Source organism: Elgaria multicarinata, chromosome 1 (genome assembly GCF_023053635.1).
Source record: "Elgaria multicarinata webbii isolate HBS135686 ecotype San Diego chromosome 1, rElgMul1.1.pri, whole genome shotgun sequence".
Classification (NCBI taxonomy): Eukaryota; Metazoa; Chordata; class Lepidosauria; order Squamata; family Anguidae; genus Elgaria; species Elgaria multicarinata.
The window spans coordinates 214,031,405-214,051,704 of NC_086171.1; the positions used below are offsets into that span (position 1 = coordinate 214,031,405).

Here is a 20,300-nt window from a genome sequence, read left to right on the forward strand (position 1 = left end):
TGTTGGTGGTACTGAAATTAGCGTGCGCCTTACAATCGAAGAAATACGGTAATAATAATACACCTGTATGAGGACCCACTAACATCTCACCCAACATGGCGCCTGTTCTACGTTTCGCACATGCGCTTTCTTATCAGGCGGGAACCTGCCTCGGCTCCGTCCTTGGCGCCAAGCGGGCAGTTTACAGGGCAACCCTGAGGGAGGCAGGGAGGGCGGGGTGAAGCAACCATGGCAACCGCCGGCCAATCAGGAAAGCCCCCCTCCGTCACGTGGCCCCCTCCGGCCGCGCTGCGGAGAGGGCGCCTTCCCTTCCTTTTGACCTCTCACCCCAAGATGGCGGCGCCCGTCGGTCCGTTGAAGTTTTGGAAACCAGGTAAGGACCGAACCTTTTGGGTTGGGGCGGGGAGAAAAGCGCCCGGGGAGGCGGCGGGAGTAAGGAGCAGTGGTGAGAGGGCTTGTTTTTTCCCTCTGGTCGGGCCCACGCCGCCGAAGGACTGCGGGGGCGGGACGGGGTCCGGGATAGGAAGAGCCTCTGCCCGAGGAGAGCCGGACCTGCTGCTTCCCTCAGCCCCCCATCACCAAGGCGCACCTCCCCGGTGTTCATTAAACAAATAATTAAAGCGTGTGGGGAGTTCAAGGCAGCCTGGACGCGAGTTGGCAGCCGCCCACCTTAACGGCGTGGAAGAGAGAGAGGAGGGGGGAGGGGAAAACACTCCTCACATGCTCCAGAACTCGCTCACCTTTATCGTCCTTGAGTGCGCGAAGGTGTAAGCCAAGACGAGCACGTCTCGATATTTGCAAACCCTGAGGGCTCTTCATGTGCAGTGAGGGGTTCTGCACTGGAGCTGCCTTCCGGTTGAGAAACTGTTGAAAGACACTTTTTATTTATTTATTTATTTATTTATTTATTTAAGCATTTTTATGCCGCCATTCAGCCGAAAAAGGCTCTCACGCAGCTTACAAAAGTATTTCTTGACAGTCCCTGCCCACAGGCTTACAATCTAAAAGACTTGACACAAAAGGAAAGGGGATTGGGAGGGGGGAAAGGAAAGCAAATTCAGGCAGTACAGTCTTAGTTGCAAAAACTCAGCACGTTTAACTTAGGGGTTTTGGTTATCCTGGATGCTAAAATTTCAGTCCTGAGTATGCTCAGTTTGTTTAATTTAGTGAGATTCTGAGCTTGTGTTTGTTTGTTTGTTTATTTATTTAACATATTTACAGTCTAGCTCCTTCCTATCTTTCCTCTCTCATCTCTCACTATTGCCCCGCTCATGCTCTTCGCTCCTCTGATGCCATGTTTCTCACCTGCCCAAGGGTCTCTACTTCCCTTGCTCGGCTTCGTCCATTCTCTTCCGCTGCCCCTTATGCCTGGAACGCTCTTCCAGAACATTTGAGAACTACAAGTTCAATCGCAGTTTTTAAAGCTCAGCTAAAAACTTTTCTTTTTTCTAAAGCTTTTAAAACTTGATTTTGATCTTACTTTTATACTGTTAGTTTTACTCTACCCTGTGCCTGTTTTGGTGCGTTCTCTTCCCCTTCTAATTGTTTTATTATGATTCTATTAGAATGTAAGCCTATGCGGCAAGGTTTTGCTATTTTATTGTTTGACTCTGTACAGCACCATGTACGCTGATGGTGCTATATAAATAATAATAATAATAATAACAATAATAATAATTAATTGAGTAGCCAGAAAGATCACCGAAGGTGTTAATCAATTCCATCAAAGCAGGAATAGATACCTGGAGTTTTTGGATTTTTGGATTCTGTTAGAAAGAATCATAGAATAGCAGAGTTGGAAGGGGCCTACAAGGCCATCGAGTCCAACCCCCTGCTCAATGCAGGAATCCACTAAGATAAGCACTAATATCACTAAGATCTCATGGTGGCGTACGGATAAAAACATACAGTATAAAACAATAAATATACACAGTTTAAAAAAATTAAACCATGATCCAAGTTAAAACAATATATAATTTAAAAGCAATAGATAGTTAAAACAATGTGCAGTGAGTTTAACCATCAAAAGCTTTGTTATATTGTTGGGTGGCAGTTCTAAGCATACTTGTGTTTAACTCTCATACTTCTAACTCTTCTACCTTCTTTATTTATTTATTTATTACGTACATTTTTATACCACCCAATAGCCGAAGCTCTCTGGGCAGTTCACAAAGTAAGTGAACCACCCTTGGAAGTAAGTCATGTTGAAATCAGTGGAATTTATTTCAGTTAATGTAGTGAGGGCTGAGCTTGCATCTTTTTCATCAGCAGAATATGAAATGAAAAATGATTATATTCTTTGTTTTGATATACTTCTAATGGTAGACTTAAAGATGGTAGTGCACGCGCTGGTAACTTTGAGGCTCGACTTCTGCAATGCGCTGTACATAGGGCTACCTTTGTACCTAGTCCGGAAACTAGGGTCATCTGGAAACTATAAAGGCAAGCTTGCATTTGAGCAAAAAAGCAACATGGTCAAAAAAAAGTCTGCAGTGAAATTAGATCCTGTTCTTGTTAGCTCACTGCTTGTGAAACAGTATACTTAACATTGAGGTAGCAGTGTTTCTGCAGTGCTAAGCAATTTGCATATTACCTCTTTGATATTTGCATGGTGTGTTTGAGGTGATCGTCCTAGCATGAAGGACAATTAGTATAGTTTTTCTCTGTGGGGATGAAATTTTATAGGCCTATTAATATTTATTTAAATTAAATCATTGCTCATTTCTAGGTCTAAAAGTAACCTCAATAACAGCTCAAGAACAATTGTTTGCAGCTGTTGTTTCCGTCACTATATATTTATTTGAGCATAGTCTCAAGTTGTTGCTGGCATCTGTTTGCAGATTGCAAAAGGATATAAATATCTGAGTTGTATTCACTGATGCAACGAACTCTAAAAAAAACCAAAATCGTTTCATATTGTGTAGTTGTTTGTTTGTTACCACTGACTGGGTTTGCATGGTCACTGTAGCCCACCATGGGTTTGCCCTCCAACAAACCCTGCTGCCTGGGTTCAGACGACATGGCAATCCTTCATCAGGGGTTGAATATCCAAAATAGCAACTGGCACATGCCACAACCTCCAAGGCTTAAATAACCCATGGTAGGCTGCAGTGATCATGAGAACCAGCCCACTGTGTTAGTTAAATTGTTTTTGGAATCAACTCATGGTAATCCTAACCCCATTTATTATTTATTTATTTATTTAAAGCATTTTTATAGCGCCGCCTCACCATTTCTGGCATCGAGGCGCTTTACAATAACATATAAAATAATTCCATTAAAACCCTCAACCCACATTAAAACAATTCCATTAAAACCCTCACCCTCAAACCATTAAAAGCCCTCAACCCCAATTTAAACCACCCCCTCCCCAGACTCTTGTGAAAATAAAAACGCCTTACAAAGGCGTTTGAAGCAATTGAAAGTGGGAGCCTGTCTAATCTCCAGGGGCACATTGTTCCATAACCGGGGGCCAGCCACTGAAAAAGCCCTGGCCCCGGCACATTCCAATTTGTAGCGGGGGACCATCAGGGCGCCCTGCTCCTGAGAGCGAGTCTGCCAATGGTGAGACACAGGAGAAAGGCGAGTGCTCAGGTATCCAGGACCCAAGCAATGCAGGGCTTTATACATGGTCAACAAAACCTTGTAGCTCACCTTAGCAGCCACCGGCAGCCAATGGAGCTCTTGAAGCACCAAAGTGATAGAAGACCACTTTGGGGGGCCCTTGACCAACCTGGCTGCTGCATTTTGTACAGCCTGTAGGCGTTGGATTTGCTTCAAGGGAAGCCCTGTATACAACAGGTTGCAATAGTCCAGTCTGGAAAGAACCAGGGCCTGGACTGCGGTGGTAAGGTCAGCCTCTGACAGAAAGGGGCGAACTTGGCGGAGCACATGGAGTTGATAAAAGCAACTCCGAACCACGGCCCCCACCTGTGATGACATAGTTAGGGACTGGTCAAGAATAACACCCAGGTCCCGCGCCTCAGTCACAATCCTTGGTCGAATTCCTGAAATAGGCAAATCTATGAGCTCCTGCCTGAAATCTGCCAGCCACTGACCTAGGCCAATCACCATCAGCTCAGTCTTCTCCGGGTTAAGCTTTAGTTTACTCCTAGACATCCAGTTACAGATCTCAGCCAGGCACCAAGACAGAGTAGCAACTGCCTCGCCGAGGTCAGACCCCACCGAGATGTAAAGCTGGGTATCATCAGCATACATATGGTACCTCAGCCCATGGACTCTAATTAACTCTGCCAGTGGCCTCACATATACATTGAACATGAAAGGTGAGAGGATGGAACCCTGTGGAACTCCACAGGGGAGGGCTGTGGGGGTAGATGTACAGGTGCCCATGGTAACCACCTGAGCCCTTCCATCCAAGTAGGACTGGAACCAGGCAAGAGCCAGGCCCACCTGGGTCTTCAACCGTCTAATCAACAATTCATGATCCACTGTGTCGAAGGCCGCTGAAAGGTCCAATAACAGCAGGATGGACAGATGACCTTTGTCCATCGCTAAAAGAAGATCGTCAAAGACTGCGGCAATTTACCTAAGAGTAAACCTCACTGAACTGAATGGAATTAACTTCTGATTAGACATACATAGGATTAAACTGTAAAACAGGCTCTGAACCTAGTTCAGACCATAGATTTTAGTACCTTTTATCTGTGGAATCTGGGAGTGGTGAATGAGGAGTATCCCATCCTGTAAATTGTGGAGTAGCATTTGATTTCGTCAGTAAAGCTTTGTTGTGATAAATGCTGTTAGCATTTATAGGATTTGCCCCCAGCCTAGTAGTATTGTGCAGTACAAGTTTCAGTACCGATATTTTAATATCTTTTGTCAACTACACAATATTTGCATTGTCTTCTCACATTGACTGCTGTTGAGAGAGTTATACTGAGTTTTCATTCAGGACTTCTTTTGACACACTAAGTCCGTAGGTGGGAAATGTCATTTGAAATTATTTTTTTCACAGTATTACACTGTATTTATTTATTTGTTGCATTTTTGTACCACCCAATAGCCGAAGCTCTCTGGGCGGGTCACAAAAATTAAAACCATTCAAAGTACAAAACAAACAGTATAAAAGCACAACCAGAGTAAAATCAGCAGCAGTGCAGAAATACAAATTTACAACAGCAAAGTTAAAATTAAGTTGATAGACTGTTAAAATGCTGAGAGAATAAAAATGTCTTCACCTGGCGTCGGAAAGAATATAGTGTAGGTGCCAGGTGAACCTCCTTAGGGAGCTCATTCCACAGCCGGGGTGCCACAGCAGAGAAGGCATTTTTGTGAATGAAAACTTGACATACACACATGACATTGATTATAGGGGTGTGCACGGACCCCCCACTCCGCTTCACTTTCAGATCCGCCATTTTTGGATCGGGCCGCTCTGCCCCGCCCCCACTCCGCCTGTGCCCGCTCCGCTCGGAGCTCCGGATCCAGATCGGAGCTCCGTTCCCCCCCCCCCACGGGGGGGGGTTACCGGGCCCTGCCGCCATCGCCGCCCATGCGGCGACGGCGGCAGAGCCCGGTAAGGGACCAAGGGAGAGGGGGACCTTACCTGCCTCCGTCCGCGGTCCGTCGCCGTCTTCAATTGAGCCCGCGGTTCCATCAGGAAGTCTGGGCCGCTTGCGGCCCAGACTTCCTGGTGGAACCGTGGGCTCAATTGAAGACGGCGACGGACCGCGGACGGAGGCAGGTAAGGGAAAGGAGGGCGGGGGGGGTACTGGCCCCTGCCGCTGTCGTCGCATGGGCGACAGCGGCAGGGCCCGATAAACCCCACTTACCTTTCCAGCGGAGCTCCGGATCGAGGCGAAGGATCCGCCTTCACCTCGATCCTCTCCACCACGCTCCGCCGGCCCCCCAATCCTCTTCGCCTCCGCCTTAAGGGCAGGCGAAGCCCCCCGCTCCGCTCCTGCTTCTCCGGTCCGATTAGAAGCAGAGCACATCCCTAATTGATTCGTATAGAAATCATAATTTGAGTGGATTTTAGCTTCCACCAATGCTCTGTTCATTCCTGACAGGAACGTTGCATGTCAGGAGATCATAACCACAGGTACTTCTACTTTGATTTAACATCTTTGGACTTTGGCTTGGTGCCACTGATTGTCAGCTTGAGTCAAGCTATCATGATGATTGTACTTGAGTAGCTCTTAGGTATTCTTAATGAGCACACTGCTGAGAACAAGCGACGAAAGAATAGGCTGTTATTGCCTATGCAGGAGTAATTTTGGATATGGCCAATTACTTCATGAGAGCCTAAAATCATCTTTCCCCTGTAGAATAGGGCATCAGATGTGTATAGCTGATGAGGAATGTCAGCTGAAAATGATCTGTGCATTGTCCCAAACGAAGCAGACCTGTCAGTTATATCTGCTCTGCCACCAGCTAAGACCTATTTGGTGTGTGGAGTGCTGGTATCTTTGGCACAATAAAGATGTGGCATTATTGTGGCAATTTTTCTGTTTTTGAGCTAACACAGGTTGGGACCGTTTGACCCACCAGAGGATTTTGGATTACAACTTCCATTATCCCTGGCCATTACTGGCTGAGGCTGTTGGGAGTTGGAGTCCAGCAACAGCTGCAGGGCTACTTATTGCCCCACCTCTGTACTAATGTTTCCTCATCAAACTGTATGTGCCAGCACCAGGTTGCAGCATTTTATGCTACCTGGAATTTTCATACCTTTTTCAAAGGCAGCCCCAGTTAGAATGCATTTTAGTAGTTTAGTCTAGATATCAACCAGATGACAGTACCAGGTCGTCATCTTCTAGCAGTGGATGTAGCTGTCACTTCAGGTAAAACATCATTCTGTGCCATGGCTTTGACACAGGACCTGGGAATTCAGCTGCAATGCTCCTAAGCTGTGAACCAGATTTGTGTGTGTGTACACACATACCTAGAATAATAGAATAGCAGAGTTGGAAGGGGCCTACAAGGCCATTGAGTCCAACCCCCTGCTCAATGCAGGAATCCACCCTAAAGCATCCCTGACAAATGGTTGTCCAGCTGCCTCTTGAATGACTCTAGTGTGGGAGAGCCCACAACCTCCCTAGGTAACTGATTCCATTGTTATACTGCTCTAACAGTCAGGAAGTTTTTCCTGATGTCCAGCTAGAATCTGGCTTCCTTTAACTGGAGCCCGTTATTCCGTGTCCTGCATTCTGGGAGAATCGAGAAGAGATCCTGGCCCTCCTCTGTGTGACAACCTTTTAAGTATTTGAAGAGTGCTATCATGTCTCCCCTCCATCTTCTCTTCTCCAGGCTAAACATGCCCAGTTCTTTCAGTCTTTCTTCATAGGCCTTTGTTTCCAGACCCCTGATCATCCTGGTTGCCCTCCTCTGACACGCTCCAGCTTGTCTGCGTCCTTCTTGACGCATCTTGACCTGATGGCTTTAATCTTGTACAACACCTGGATATGTTTTACATGGCAGGCAGTATAGAAATGCTTTAAATAAATGCATAAATAGATAAAATGCGTGCAGGCTGTGTGCTGTGTGATTATTGTGCTGTGCTGTGTGATTATTGCTCATTCTGTTTAAAAAATGTATAATGAATACCAAGCTCATCAACAAGCAGGATATTCCAGAATGAAAGCTGTATATAAAAAGCAGGAGCCACACTACTGCTTTATAGTGGTATTGAAGTGCACAGACAACTGTTGGGGCCTATTACACACAGGATATAACACTATGAAAGCGGTATATGGTCTGTGTCCTGGGCACCAACAGTTGTCAGTGCACTTCAATACCACTATAAAGCAGCCGTGAGGCTCCTGCCTTTTAAATACCGCTTTCATACCACTTTCATTCTGCAATATCCTGCTTGGTGTAGATGAGCCCACGGTCAACGTGGAATGAGTAGAGGTCTCTATTTGTTTTCTTGTTGCCAGTAACTAATGGCATGCCTCCTACAAACTGAAGGATGTCTCAATGAACTTGCTTACGGGAAACTGCAAATTATGCATATCCATAACGAGGCTTTGTTTTTTATCCTTGTAGCATCAATTGTATGATTCAGCACTTACAGCTGTTAGTAGCGCTAGTAACCTGCAGCAGTCCACAATGGATTAATTATACATATTGTTTGGACAAAATTCTTATTTATAGCTTATTTTCAGTTGCAAGTGAGTTTTTGAAAAGATAAAGCATCTTTTTACAAATTTTGTAAACCAGTTTTTTCTAATTCTGCCTCAAAGATAGTCTTTCAAGTTATTAAAAATTTTCAACTTAAGTTGAAAAATTCAACTTAAAGAGGTTGGTTCAAATAATATTATTTCCCTACCTTCTTTGTGTTTGTCTAAAAGTCAACATCCTATTAATAGTTATTTATTTCCTTATTTGCTCATGTAGGGACTGAAGGGCCTGGTGTCAGCCTCTCTGAGGAGCGGCAGAGTGCTGGTGAAAGTTCTAGTGTTTCAGTCATCTATAATCCCTATGTCTCCCTTTCCATCGAACAACAGAGACAAAAGCTACCAGTTTTCAAGGTATACATTTCTTTTGATACTTCAGTTTTGATTATTGAGAAGATGATCTGTCTTTTATATATTTTACCACTTCACCTTTTAAATTTGCAAAATGATAATCTGTAGAAAAGAGAAGAGTTTGTACATTTTTTTTTATTAGCTTCTGATAAAAACAGTTTCAGGACGTTCTGTTTATGGTGACTCAGGGCACAACCCTTTGCATTTTTAGTCAGGAAAAAAGTCCTGACTGGCTGGGGAATGCTAGGAGTTGAAAGCATGTTATTAATTTTGAGTGGACTTAGTTTTAAGCGAATCCATATACGCCATAACCTTCTATAGAACAGCCTTCCTCAACCTGGGGCGCTCCAGATGTGTTGGACTGCATCTCCCAGAATGCCCCAGCAGCTGGCTGGGGCATTCTGGGAGTTGTAGTCCAACACATCTGGAGCGCCCCAGGTTGAGGAAGGCTGTTCTATAGCTTTAGGCATATGTTTAATTCAGTGGGTTTTCAGGTCTCTGTGCTAGTTTGTAGCCTATTTGGTGGAGATTGTATGTTTATTTGGTTTTATGTTCTGTTGCATTTTATTGTTTTGTTATGATGTGTTTTATTATTGTATTAGTATTATATTTTAAACTGGAAATCCTTTTTATCAGGTGTTTTAAGAAATAAATACATAAATAAATTAGCTCCAGTAAATAATATTCCAATACTGTTTTCACTGACTATTCTCTCTTCTAATTTCTGTATTAAAACTTCTTTTGTATACTGCTGTAAATCATATTTGAAGGCTGACTTTTTTTCTTTTAGCTTAGAAATCACATCCTTTATCTGGTAGAGAACTATCAGACACTGGTGATTGTTGGAGAAACAGGATGTGGGAAAAGCACTCAGATTCCTCAGGTGAGTATGAAATGGCTTATTTTTATGTATTTATCTGTTATAGGGATTTATATCCTGCTCTTCAGTCAAATTCCCAGAGCGGCTTGCAGGATTTCAAGACATTATAAATCAAGCTAAATTAGGGTGACCCTATGAAAAGGAGGACAGGGCTCCTGTATCTTTAACAGTTCTATTGAAAAGGGAATTTCTGCAGATCTCATTTGTATATATGGAGAACCTGGGGAAATTTCCTCTTCATCACATCAGTTAAAGTTGCAGGAGCCCTGCCCTCTGTTAAATCTGGTCACTCTAGCATAGCTCCTGCAGCTTTAACTGCTGTGATGAAGTGGGAATTTCCCCAGGTTCTCCATATATACAAATGACACCTGCTGAAACTCCCTTTTCTATGCAACTGTTAAAGATACAGGAGCCCTGTCCTCCTTTTCATAGGGTCACCCTAATTTAGCTTGAGCTAAGCTAAATCAAACAAAAATACAGTACAAATCACAGAATCGAGAAGAGCAGCATAAAAACAAAACCCACCAGCGAACCTGAAACAAATCAAATCAAATTTAAAGGCCTGAGAAAATAAAAAGGCCTTCAGGAGGTGCTGGTGAGCTTCCCTCAGTAACTTTGAATGTGGGATGGCATTCATTATGCTAGACCCTAAGGTCATCCTCAGGGGTCCTTCTCCGCGAGCCCCTGCCAAAGGAAGTGAGGCAGGTGGCTACCAGGAGCAGGGCCTTCTCTGCGGTGGCACCCCGGCTGTGGAATAGGTTCGCATGGCACCTACTTTATATTAGGGTGACCATATGGAAAGGAGGACAGGGCTCCTGTATCTTTAACAGTTGCATAGAAAAGGGAATTTCAGCAGCTGTCATTTGTATATATGGAGAACCTGGTGAAATGCCCTCTTCATCACAACAGTTAAAGCTGCAGGTGCTATACTGCAGCTATCCTGTGACCAGATTTAAAAGAGGGCAGGGCACCTGCAACTTTAACTGCTGTGATGAAGAGGGAATTTCCCCAGGTTCTCCATATATACAAATGACACCTGCTGAAATTCCCTTTTCAATACAACTGTTAAAGATACAGGAGCCCTGTCCTCCTTTTCATATGGTCGCCCTACTTTATATGTTTTTTGACGCCAGGTGAAGACCTTTTTATTCTCCCAGCGTATTAACAGTCTATAAATAAATTTTAACTTGGCTTTTTTAAATTTGTAATTTTGCATTGCTGTTGTTTTTATCTGGTTGAGCTTTTATATTGTATTTTATATTATGGTTTTATACTGTTGTTTTATACTTTGAATGGTTTTAATTTTTTTGACCCGCCTAGAGAGCTTCGGCTATTGGGCGGTATAGAAATGTAATAAATAAATAAATATCCATACATAGTCATTTTTAGAGTCACACTTTTCATTTCAAATAAGTGAGGCTTAATTTAGTCATTACTAATTTGTCCCAATGGTTTCAGCCAAACTAAGTCTGGATCTAATCCATTATATTGGAGGCATCTGTGGCAAAGCTGAATTCTCAAAAATACAGTTTCTCTCTGCCTCCCATTCAAGTTTTAATAATGTTTGCAAATAGTTACGCTGACAGGGTTTGCATGATGACTGCAGCCCTCCGTAGATTATTTAAACATGCTGACGGTGATTTTGGATATTCACCTCCCAGCAGGGGGGTTGCCATGATTTGTCGTGTTGTCTGAACCTGGGTGGCAGGGGTTGTTTTATGCTTAAACAACCCTCAAAGAACCCTACCAGGGTTGAATATTCAAAATGGCTGCCAGAATGGTTTAAATAATACGCAGTAGGCTGTGGTGAACGTGCAAACTAATGGGTTGAGTCAGTTAGGCATTCACCCTCTCTCAGGGTATAGAATATTTATTTTATTTTATTTATTTTTTATTTATTTATTGCATTTTTATATCACCCAACAGCAATTCACAAAAACTAAAACCATTCAAAGTATAAAACAAACAGTATAAAAACATGATATAAAATACACATTAAAAACTGATTAAAAACATACCATACATGATTAAAACATCCTAAAAACATTCTTAAAACTTCACTGGATAAGCCTGCCGGAATAGATCAGTCATTATTATTATTATTATTATATTTATTTGTATCCCGCCTTTTGCCCAATGCTGGGCCTCAAGGCGGCCTTACAAAGTTTAAAACATACACGGGGGGGGGGGGGGGGGAACAAAACCATAAACGTTTAAAATACACAACAAAATTATAAGACATTAACATAGATGGAGGGCCAGATTATTCTCCAAAGGCCTGCAGGAACAAAAAAGTTTTAGCCTGCTTCCAAAAGCCCATCGGGGAGGGAGCCAGCCTAGCTTCCCCGGGAAGAGAGTTCCAGAGCACCAAAGCAGCCACCAAGAAGGCCCTCTCCTATGTTCCCACCAAGCGCACCTGTGAAGATGGTGGGACTGAAAGAAGGGCTTCTCCAGAAGATCTCAAAGCATGGGCAGGCTCATAAGGGAGAATACGTTCTTTATTGCTTTTTTAAATTCTAAAAGACTGTCAAGTTGACAAATCTCCGGCAGGCCATTCACAGAATATTGACAGTTAGACTTCAATAACTTTTTGTTTTAGTGGAAATGGTTTTCTTTTATTTGTTTGGGTTATTCCCCGCCCCACACACACGCACACATATTTGGCAGTGTACATCCACCCACCCCATCAAAATTATCCTCACAAAAATGTAGGTTGAATCCAGAGTTTAAGCCGTCTCTGAGTGGAATTCCTCTCAGGAAGCTTTGGACAGTGGGAGATGTGGGGAGGAGATCCTAAACCCACTTTGTTCTTTTTTATTATTATTTAATTTATTTTTTAATAATTTTTTTATTTATTTTCTATAACTACATAATAACCATACTTCTAAACAATACAAACAAAACAATATATAATAATAACTCCATAATACATAATAATACATACTTAAACAAATTAATAAACATACATTCTCTTCCCTTAATTCTGCTTTGATCTAATCATTGATTAGATGCACCCCCAACCCAGGGATCTTATTCTGATTTCCAAAATCTCATTGATTCTTCTGGAGGTGTTTTCCCTCTCCCCCTTAATAATACTAAGTCCAAAAACTGTTTCCATATTCCCTCAAAATCATTCATTTTTGTTATTCCTCGTCCCACTTTTATATTACATGTTAATTTATCATTAATAGCAATATCCCAAATCTCTTTATACCAATCTTCTATATGATCATCCCCTTGAACCTTCCAGTTCCTGGATATCATTAAACTTGCAGCTGTTAACAAATTCGTTATCAATTATTTTATCTCTTGATTACATTTCAATTCACCATACACTGAGAACAATGCCATGATTGGTGTCTCCTCTATCTCCATTCCTATAATTTCTTTTATCTCATTGAACACTGTGGTGTTACACCCCACAAGTCAGTTCCCAAATGTATGTCTGCAGTTTGTAAGTCTGTGGTGAGTTTAGAATGTGGGCCTGAGTGGGCAGAGTTAGAATGTCTGGGGAATGGGAGGAGTGATATATAAGGGAAGGACGGAGGGGATTGGGGGGGACTTGTTAGGTCCTCTTAGAGCAGCCTTCCTCAACCTGGGGCGCTCCAGATGTGTTGGACTACAACTCCCAGAATGCCCCAGCCAGCTGGCTGGGGCATTCTGGGAGATGCAGTCCAACACATCTGGAGTGCCCCAGGTTGAGGAAGGCTGTCTTAGAGTCTTTAGTGCTCTCTGTGTTTAGAGTACTTAAGTTCTGGAAAATTTGAGGGTCAGGGTAGAGAGTGGTGTCTTTGGAGTGTGGTGTGCACGTAGTTGATGTACATTAATCAATACAGATAATAAAGAAAGTTCAAGATTGATTGTGTGAGCGAAAGGAAAGCGCGTATGTGAATGAGTGGAAGGATTGGATGAAAGGTTTCAAAAACGGTTTTTAAATGCTTTATTTGAAACAAAGCTTGTGAACTTTTGAAAATAAATTTTTATTGTTTTGTTTTTAACTACCACAAAAAAATCCCACGTGTCTGTTTGGCATTTATCATCTGAAGTTTACACATTTAGCACCCACTCTGACAATAATTCACCTCAGCACATATAACACACAGTGTTTTGTTTTATATATTGAAATCCTTCTCCATTTAACCCCTTTCTCCACATAGTTTGGAGGAAGGTGGGTTTTTTTGTCCCTTGTCTCAGGCGTATCAAGCGGTGGTGCTTGGCTTGAGCAGGGAGTAGCCACGGCCAGGCTTGGTGTTCAGAGCCTGTGTTGTGGCAAACACCATTTTCCATAATTTTTGTACAAATATACATTCCCACCACATGTGTAAATACGATCCTTTCTCTTGACAACCTCTCCAACATAATGCCGAATTCGTCTTGTTTATCATATTTAGTTTCACTGGGGTTAGGTACCACCTCCAGATGAGCTTATAATAGTTTTCTTTTATCCTCACGGACATGTTTCTCAACACTCGTTGTTTCCATATCCCCTTCCAACTCAATTGCCCTATTTGTTCCTTTCAAAGCAGATTTTTCAGAAGGCTGACGGCGAGGGGGAGGGAAATTGGCAAAAATCTCCTGTTTTGCTAGCGGAAATCCTCCTCTAGACCACAACCCTAAACATCAAAAGCAATGGAACGGGGGCTTCCGTTTGTGGAAGGCAAGGTTTTGTCCAAGAGCCTGTGAGATAGATTGGACTGAAGATGGTTTACTGCCTTAGTGCTAAGTTAAATTGTAAAGTAATGGGAAAAAATGTATAACTCTTCCCCCACTTTAAAGTCAGTTTTATTTTGTTTCCTTTTTGGTGTTTTTAAAACCACGTTCGTGTTAATAATGTCAAATGTATTTTGACCTATTTCGTTTGACGGTCGAAACAAAGGTCCTGTTCATAAGACACCTTAAACCACAGCTTTAACCACGGTGAATAAGGCCTTTTGCTTTATTCACCATGGTTAAAGCCGTGGTTTAAGGTGTCTTCTGAGCACAGCTCGGCTTTCTGGCCAAAGCCATGGTTTAATGCGTCTTCTGAACGGGGCCAATAACAAGTTTTCTTGCCTTAATTTTGCTACTTGGTTAAATGTTTCTCAAGGTGGATAAGTAGAAGTAGAGTAGAAAAAGGGACGAATGAAAGTAGCTAAGAAGGGATTGATGTAGCATTTTTTATACCGTCTCTCATTATACGTTCCTCCTCCCCCCTCCCATTATAGTATCTCACAGAAGCTGGCTGGACTGCGGAAGCGCGAGTGGTGGGAATCACACAGCCTCGTAGGGTTGCTTGTGTTTCAGTAAGTGCCCCTGATTCATACTTAATGGAATTTATTTACGTGTGTGTGTGTGTATGGAGAATACGATTAATGTTTTAAGCACTTTATAAGCATGACTTGGGACCACAATACCTGACAGAACGCCTCTCCCGACATGAACCTCCCCGTACACTGCGCTCAACATCTAAGGTCCTCCTCCGAGTGCCTACTCCGAGGGAAGCTCGGAGGATGGCAACAAGGGAGAGGGCCTTTTCGGTGGTGCCCCCCCGACTGTGGAATGATCTCCCCGACGAGGCTCGCCTGGCGCCAACATTGTTATCTTTTCGGCGCCAGGTCAAGACTTTTCTCTTCTCCCAGGCATTTTAACAGCATTTAACAACGTTAAGTTTGTTTTTAATGGACCCCAGAATTGTTGTTTTTAAATGGATACTGTTGTTTTTACACTGTTTTTTATGTTTTTTTAAAAATTTTGTATACTTTTAATGTTTACTATTTTTAATTGTTGTAAACCACCCAGAGAGCTTCGGCTGTGGGGCGGTATATAAATGAAATAAATAAATAAGACCTGGTGGGATTTTTGATGGTATTTAACCCACAAACCAATTCACAAACAGATATGGAAACTCTCCAGTTTCAACCATGGTTTGTCATGTGGCTTGGGGCTGCTTGCAAGGGCAGGCTGAAACCCCCCTTCGTGCTGGCATGCAGAACTAGCGGACACAGTGCTTTGGATTGTGGTGAAAGCTTCTTTCTAGGGATCCCTTTTCCTTCTTCCAAATTCTGAGCTGATTGATTTAACATTCTGCACACTGTGGATCTCTTGAGAAAAGTCTTTTGCTTAAGAAATAGGCTAATCAAGCAAAAGATTTTGGTTTGAGAACTCTACAGTATGCAGCAATTTAAATGCATGAATTTAAAACTAAGAAGTAAAAAAAGGACAGCAACCGTGGCTGGGATTCAAAGAATGTACGAACAATAAATTGTTGCTTTGGAATCTAAGTGCCTTCTATCACAACAGTTTGAAATAGGACACACAAAATGCTTATTCCCCCCCACCCCAGATCTTATTCATGTCTTGCGTAGTTTTCCTTTGCAAGAAGTATAGTTTCTTTATTATTTATTAGTGTTGAAACACACTGGTTTTAAAAAAAAACCTGTTTGATTATAAGCTCTGAGTTCAGAGACTTTCTACATCTAGTAAAATGTGGTGCTGGAGGCACAAAGCTGTTCATCATTTGACAATGGCTCCGTTCAGTCAACACATTCTCTGGAAAACTCCAGATGGGATGGTTATGCTTCTGTAGAAACTATGTAATTGTCCGGCAGGGTTAGTTCAGTTCAGCCAAATTAGCTTAACTCAACTTGTAGTTGTAAACTCAGTTAGTTTTTATCTAATAGTACAAAATAGTCAAACAGATTTACATTTCTTTATCTCTGTTGTATCTAACATTATCTTTTTCCTAGATTGCCGGCCGGGTAGCTGAGGAGAGGGGTGCCTTGCTGGGTCATGAAGTTGGATACTGCATACGATTTGATGATTGTACTGACCCACAGGCTACAAGGATTAAGGTAATATATATGAACAACGTGCCTGAACCTTATAATTTGCTAATGTTTTCATCAGTTTTCATGGTGAGGAGAATAAAGTAGTGCAAGTGGAAGCTCACGTTATTTGTGGAAAGCAGTGGGGTGGCTTCCCATACACGTGAGATCCATACTGATCCGGTGGTTGTGTAGGGATGAAAATAGGACCATTCCTGTGCACCTGTACGTAGATGGGTCCAGGGATGGAGTTTGGCAGTCCAGAGGGTATGACCTAGAAGAAGGATGTGGGGCCAACAGAATCCAGACTGTAAATGTTTCTCCAGTAAAAGCATCACATGCAGGCTAGATAAATATGTGTTGAGACTAATAGGATAAATAGATAAAATAGATATAATTGGGGTGGTACAGGAATGGGCTTGTTCTGTGTTTTCAAAGATTGTTTTAAAAAAATAGCGGAAGGAAGCTTCAGATCTGATTCAGTGGGGTGGTTTGCATGATCCAACAGCCCACCATGGGTTATTTAATCCATGTTGAGGCTGCTGGGTGTGTGTGGCTGCCATTTTGAATATGCAGCCCCAGCTTGGCAGTTGTCATGTGTGAACCCAGCAAGCGTGGGTTATGTGAGGGTTAAACAACCTTTGCATAACCCATGATCTGTTCTAGGGTTATGTGAGGGTTGTTTAACCATTGCATAACCCACACTTGCCAGGTTCACACAGCACGGCAACCCCCAGCCAGGTTTGGATATGCAACCTGGTACCTGCAGGCACCATGCCTCATCATGGGTTAAATAAGCCATGATGAGCTGCAGCATATCATCTGAACCTAGTCTGTGTCTATGGAAAGACTACCTTATAATAACCCTAATAGCGTGTACAAAGTGCTTGCTATAAATATTTTTTGGGCATTGAGGAAGCTCATTCCTCATTGGGCTGTTCTTGGAATCTCCCCACCTTAGGTTTTTTCCCAATCATTTTTATTTTATTTATTTTTATTTATTTCATTTTTATACCACTCAGTATACCGCTTTTTTCTGCTTCTACAGTCCCCAGTCATACTTTCTTTTGGGAGTATCTGATGGATACATAAGGATCCAGACTTTACTCTGAACTTCAGAAACAGAAGGAGTTATTTAAGTTTTCTGGAGTTTTCTGTTACTGGCCTTGTTCAGAACAAGTCATAGATTGTTATTGTCTCTGTGTTTTAGTTCCTGACTGATGGGATGCTGGTGAGGGAAATGATGGCTGATCCGTTATTAACAAGATACAGGTAAACGGGCTGATTATTTTAATGCTGATGTGACCCTGTTTTGCTCACATTCATCCCTAGTTACTCTTTCCCCTTCATTGGATTTTAAACTGTAGGCTTTTGGGGGCAGATATTGTCTGCATCTTTCTCTTGCTTATTAGTCTGTAATAGGCCGTGTACAATAACTGTACTGCATAGATAATGTAAGAGATTATTGGAATGAAACACATGAAATTTTACAGCCAGATTATTTTTCCCCATTCTCACACCTCAACTCAATAGTCTATCTTAGGGTTTGGTTTTGAAGTCTCTACCATGTATATTTACTTATTTCTAAATCACGTTTTAGGCCAAAGGCCTCCTAAAGGCAGTTTACGTAAAATTATAAAGTGCAATTATTATTATTATTATTATTTATTTATATAGCACCATCAATGTACATGGTGCTGTACAGATTACACAGTAAATAGCAAGACCCTGCCGCATAGGCTTACAATCTAATAAAGTTGTAGTAAACAATAAGGAGGGAAAGAGAATGCAAACAGGCACAGGGAAGTGTAAACAGGCACTGGGTAGGGTGAAGCTAAACAGTATAGAGTCATAACAAACTCAATATTTAAAAGCTATAGGGAACAGAAAAGTTTTTAGCTGAGTTTTAAAAGCTGTGATTGAGTTTGTAGTTCTCAAGTGTTCTGGAAGAGCGTTCCAGGCGTAAGGGGCAGCAGAAGAAAAAGGATGAAGCCGAGTAAGGGAAGTGGAGGTCCTTGGGCAGGCGAGAAGCATGGCATCAGAGGAGCGGAGAGCCCGAGCGGGGCAATAGTGTGAGATGAGAGAGGAGAGATAGACAGGAGCTAGACCGTGAAAAGCTTTGAAGGTCAGCAGGAGAAGTTTATATTGGATTCTGGAGTGAATTGGAAGCCAATGAAGAGATTTCAAAAGTGGAGTGACATGGTCAGAGCGGCGGGCCAAGAAGATGATCTTAGCGGCAGAGTGGTGAACAGAGACCAGCGGACTGATGTGAGACGAAGGAAGGCCAGAGAGAAGAAGGTTGCAGTAGTCCAACCGAGAGATAACCAGTGCGTGAACGAGAGTCTTGGCAGAAGAGACAGACAAAAATGGTCGAATCCTGGCAATATTATACAGGAAGAAACGACAGGATTTAGCTACTGCCTCGATATGAGGAATAAAGGAGAGCGAGGAATCAAATATAAAGCCAAGACTACGAGCTTCCTTGACCGGAGTAAGCGTGACATCGTTGACAGTAAGAAAGAATGAGAGGTGAGGAGAAGGTTTAGGAGGAAAAACAAGCAATTCAGTCTTTGCCATATTAAGTTTCAAAAGCAGCAAAGAGCAATAGAGAAAATGAAAAGCCATATAAAATACACGGTGGAACAAAAAGACCTGGAGAAATTTTTTAAAAGCCTTCATGTGACACTGAAAGGATATCAGCTGTTCCTCCATGGGGAGGGCATTAAGGAGTTGGGATGCTACAGTTGAAGAGGGCTCTTTCACAGGCCGCTCTCTGCCACAACTTAGGTAATAGGTAGACTCACAGAAGGGCCTTTGATTGAGTCAAGGTCGTAGGAGGTGGTACAATCCTTCAGGTAGCCTGGGTCCTAGCCATTTGTGGCTTTTAAGGTTAAAGTTACTACTTTTAATTGGGTCTGGAAAGAAACTAGAAACTGGTGCAATTGTTTTAAAAGTGGCAAGATACGTTTTATATGTTTGGTAGCCTAACTGCCCTATTTATTTATTTATTTTTACTAACTGTAGTTTCTGAACTATCTTCAAGGGCAGTCCCATGAGTAATGGATTGCATTAAACTAGATGGGGTGTTGCCAGAGTATGAATAACTATGGCCAGCTTGCCTCTGACTCAGTTCAGACAACACATTTCTGTATGCAGTAGGAAAACTCCACTCAGCGGTTGAGTTTTTAGGGGATATTCCCCACAAAACATGTTCTAACTCCACCGTTGTGTGACTGTGGGCTACCGTGGAGTTGAGTAAAACCCATTGTGATGTTTGATTGACAGTTCCCTCGCCCTCTCTTCTTCCCCGGTCCTCCTGATGGTATCCCATCAGCCATTGCTGAAAAAAACCCCACAATCCCGGCAGCTCTTCTAGAGCAGCATTCGGTCATTTGACCACTCTTGCCAGAGGACTCTGTAGCCAGTGGGAAAAGTCCACGCGACACAGCGGGAAACTCCACGGAGCCCTCCACACAACACCACAGTTGTGCAGCAACTGTCTTCTACACAGCGTGGATATTCTGCATGGAGTGTTTTCCCTCCAGAGAACACATTTCTCAACGGTGGTGTAAAAGCTCCACTGTGCAGTTCTGAAACCACTGTTGAGAAATGTGTTGTCTGAACTGAGCCTCTGTCTTCAAGATGTTGCAGCTAAAACATCAGCCTTTGGTGTTTTGTGCCATCTAGGCTGCTTGGGTTTCTAGAGGTAGGGCTGAATCTAACAGTATCCCCAGATTGCAGACCTGATCTTTCCAAGGAGTGCCACCCTTTCCAGTACCTCCTCCTCCCTCCCAATCCCCTTTCCTTTTGTGTCATGTCTTTTAGATTGTAAGCCTGTGGGCAGGGACTGTCAAGAAATACTTTTGTAAGCCGCCATGAGAGCCTTTTTTGGCTGAATGGCGGCATAAAAATACTTAAATAAATAAAATAAAAAAAACAGGACTTCTACCGTCTCCCAAGACAGACAGACAGACAACCTATAAACAGCACTTCTGTCCTGTGAGAATTGAGCTTCAGTTTATTGGCCCTCATCGGTTTAATTTCAAAGCCTGAGCACCAGATCAGACTTCAATTTTCATCAGCCCCAGCCAGCATGGTGTATGGTCAGGAATGCTGGGCATTGTA

The 20,300-nt window shown here is 42.7% G+C and overlaps 1 protein-coding gene across 2 annotated transcripts in view; it reads left to right on the plus strand.

Moving 5' to 3' along the window:
• Positions 1 to 295: 295 nt before the first annotated feature.
• The window catches only part of DHX35 (DEAH-box helicase 35), a 56,009-nt gene continuing 36,004 nt past the window's right edge, over positions 296 to 20,300 (plus strand). The window contains exons 1-6 of one of the 2 annotated variants that reach the window (XM_063147343.1): positions 296 to 373; positions 8,362 to 8,495; positions 9,283 to 9,375; positions 14,577 to 14,654; positions 16,098 to 16,202; positions 17,386 to 17,447. In XM_063147343.1, coding sequence (XP_063003413.1) covers positions 334 to 373; positions 8,362 to 8,495; positions 9,283 to 9,375; positions 14,577 to 14,654; positions 16,098 to 16,202; positions 17,386 to 17,447 — 512 coding nt within the window. In that variant the 5' untranslated portion in view covers positions 296 to 333. The remainder of the gene's footprint in view (positions 374 to 8,361; positions 8,496 to 9,282; positions 9,376 to 14,576; positions 14,655 to 16,097; positions 16,203 to 17,385; positions 17,448 to 20,300) is intronic. The other variant, XM_063147335.1, reaches the window with a different exon arrangement.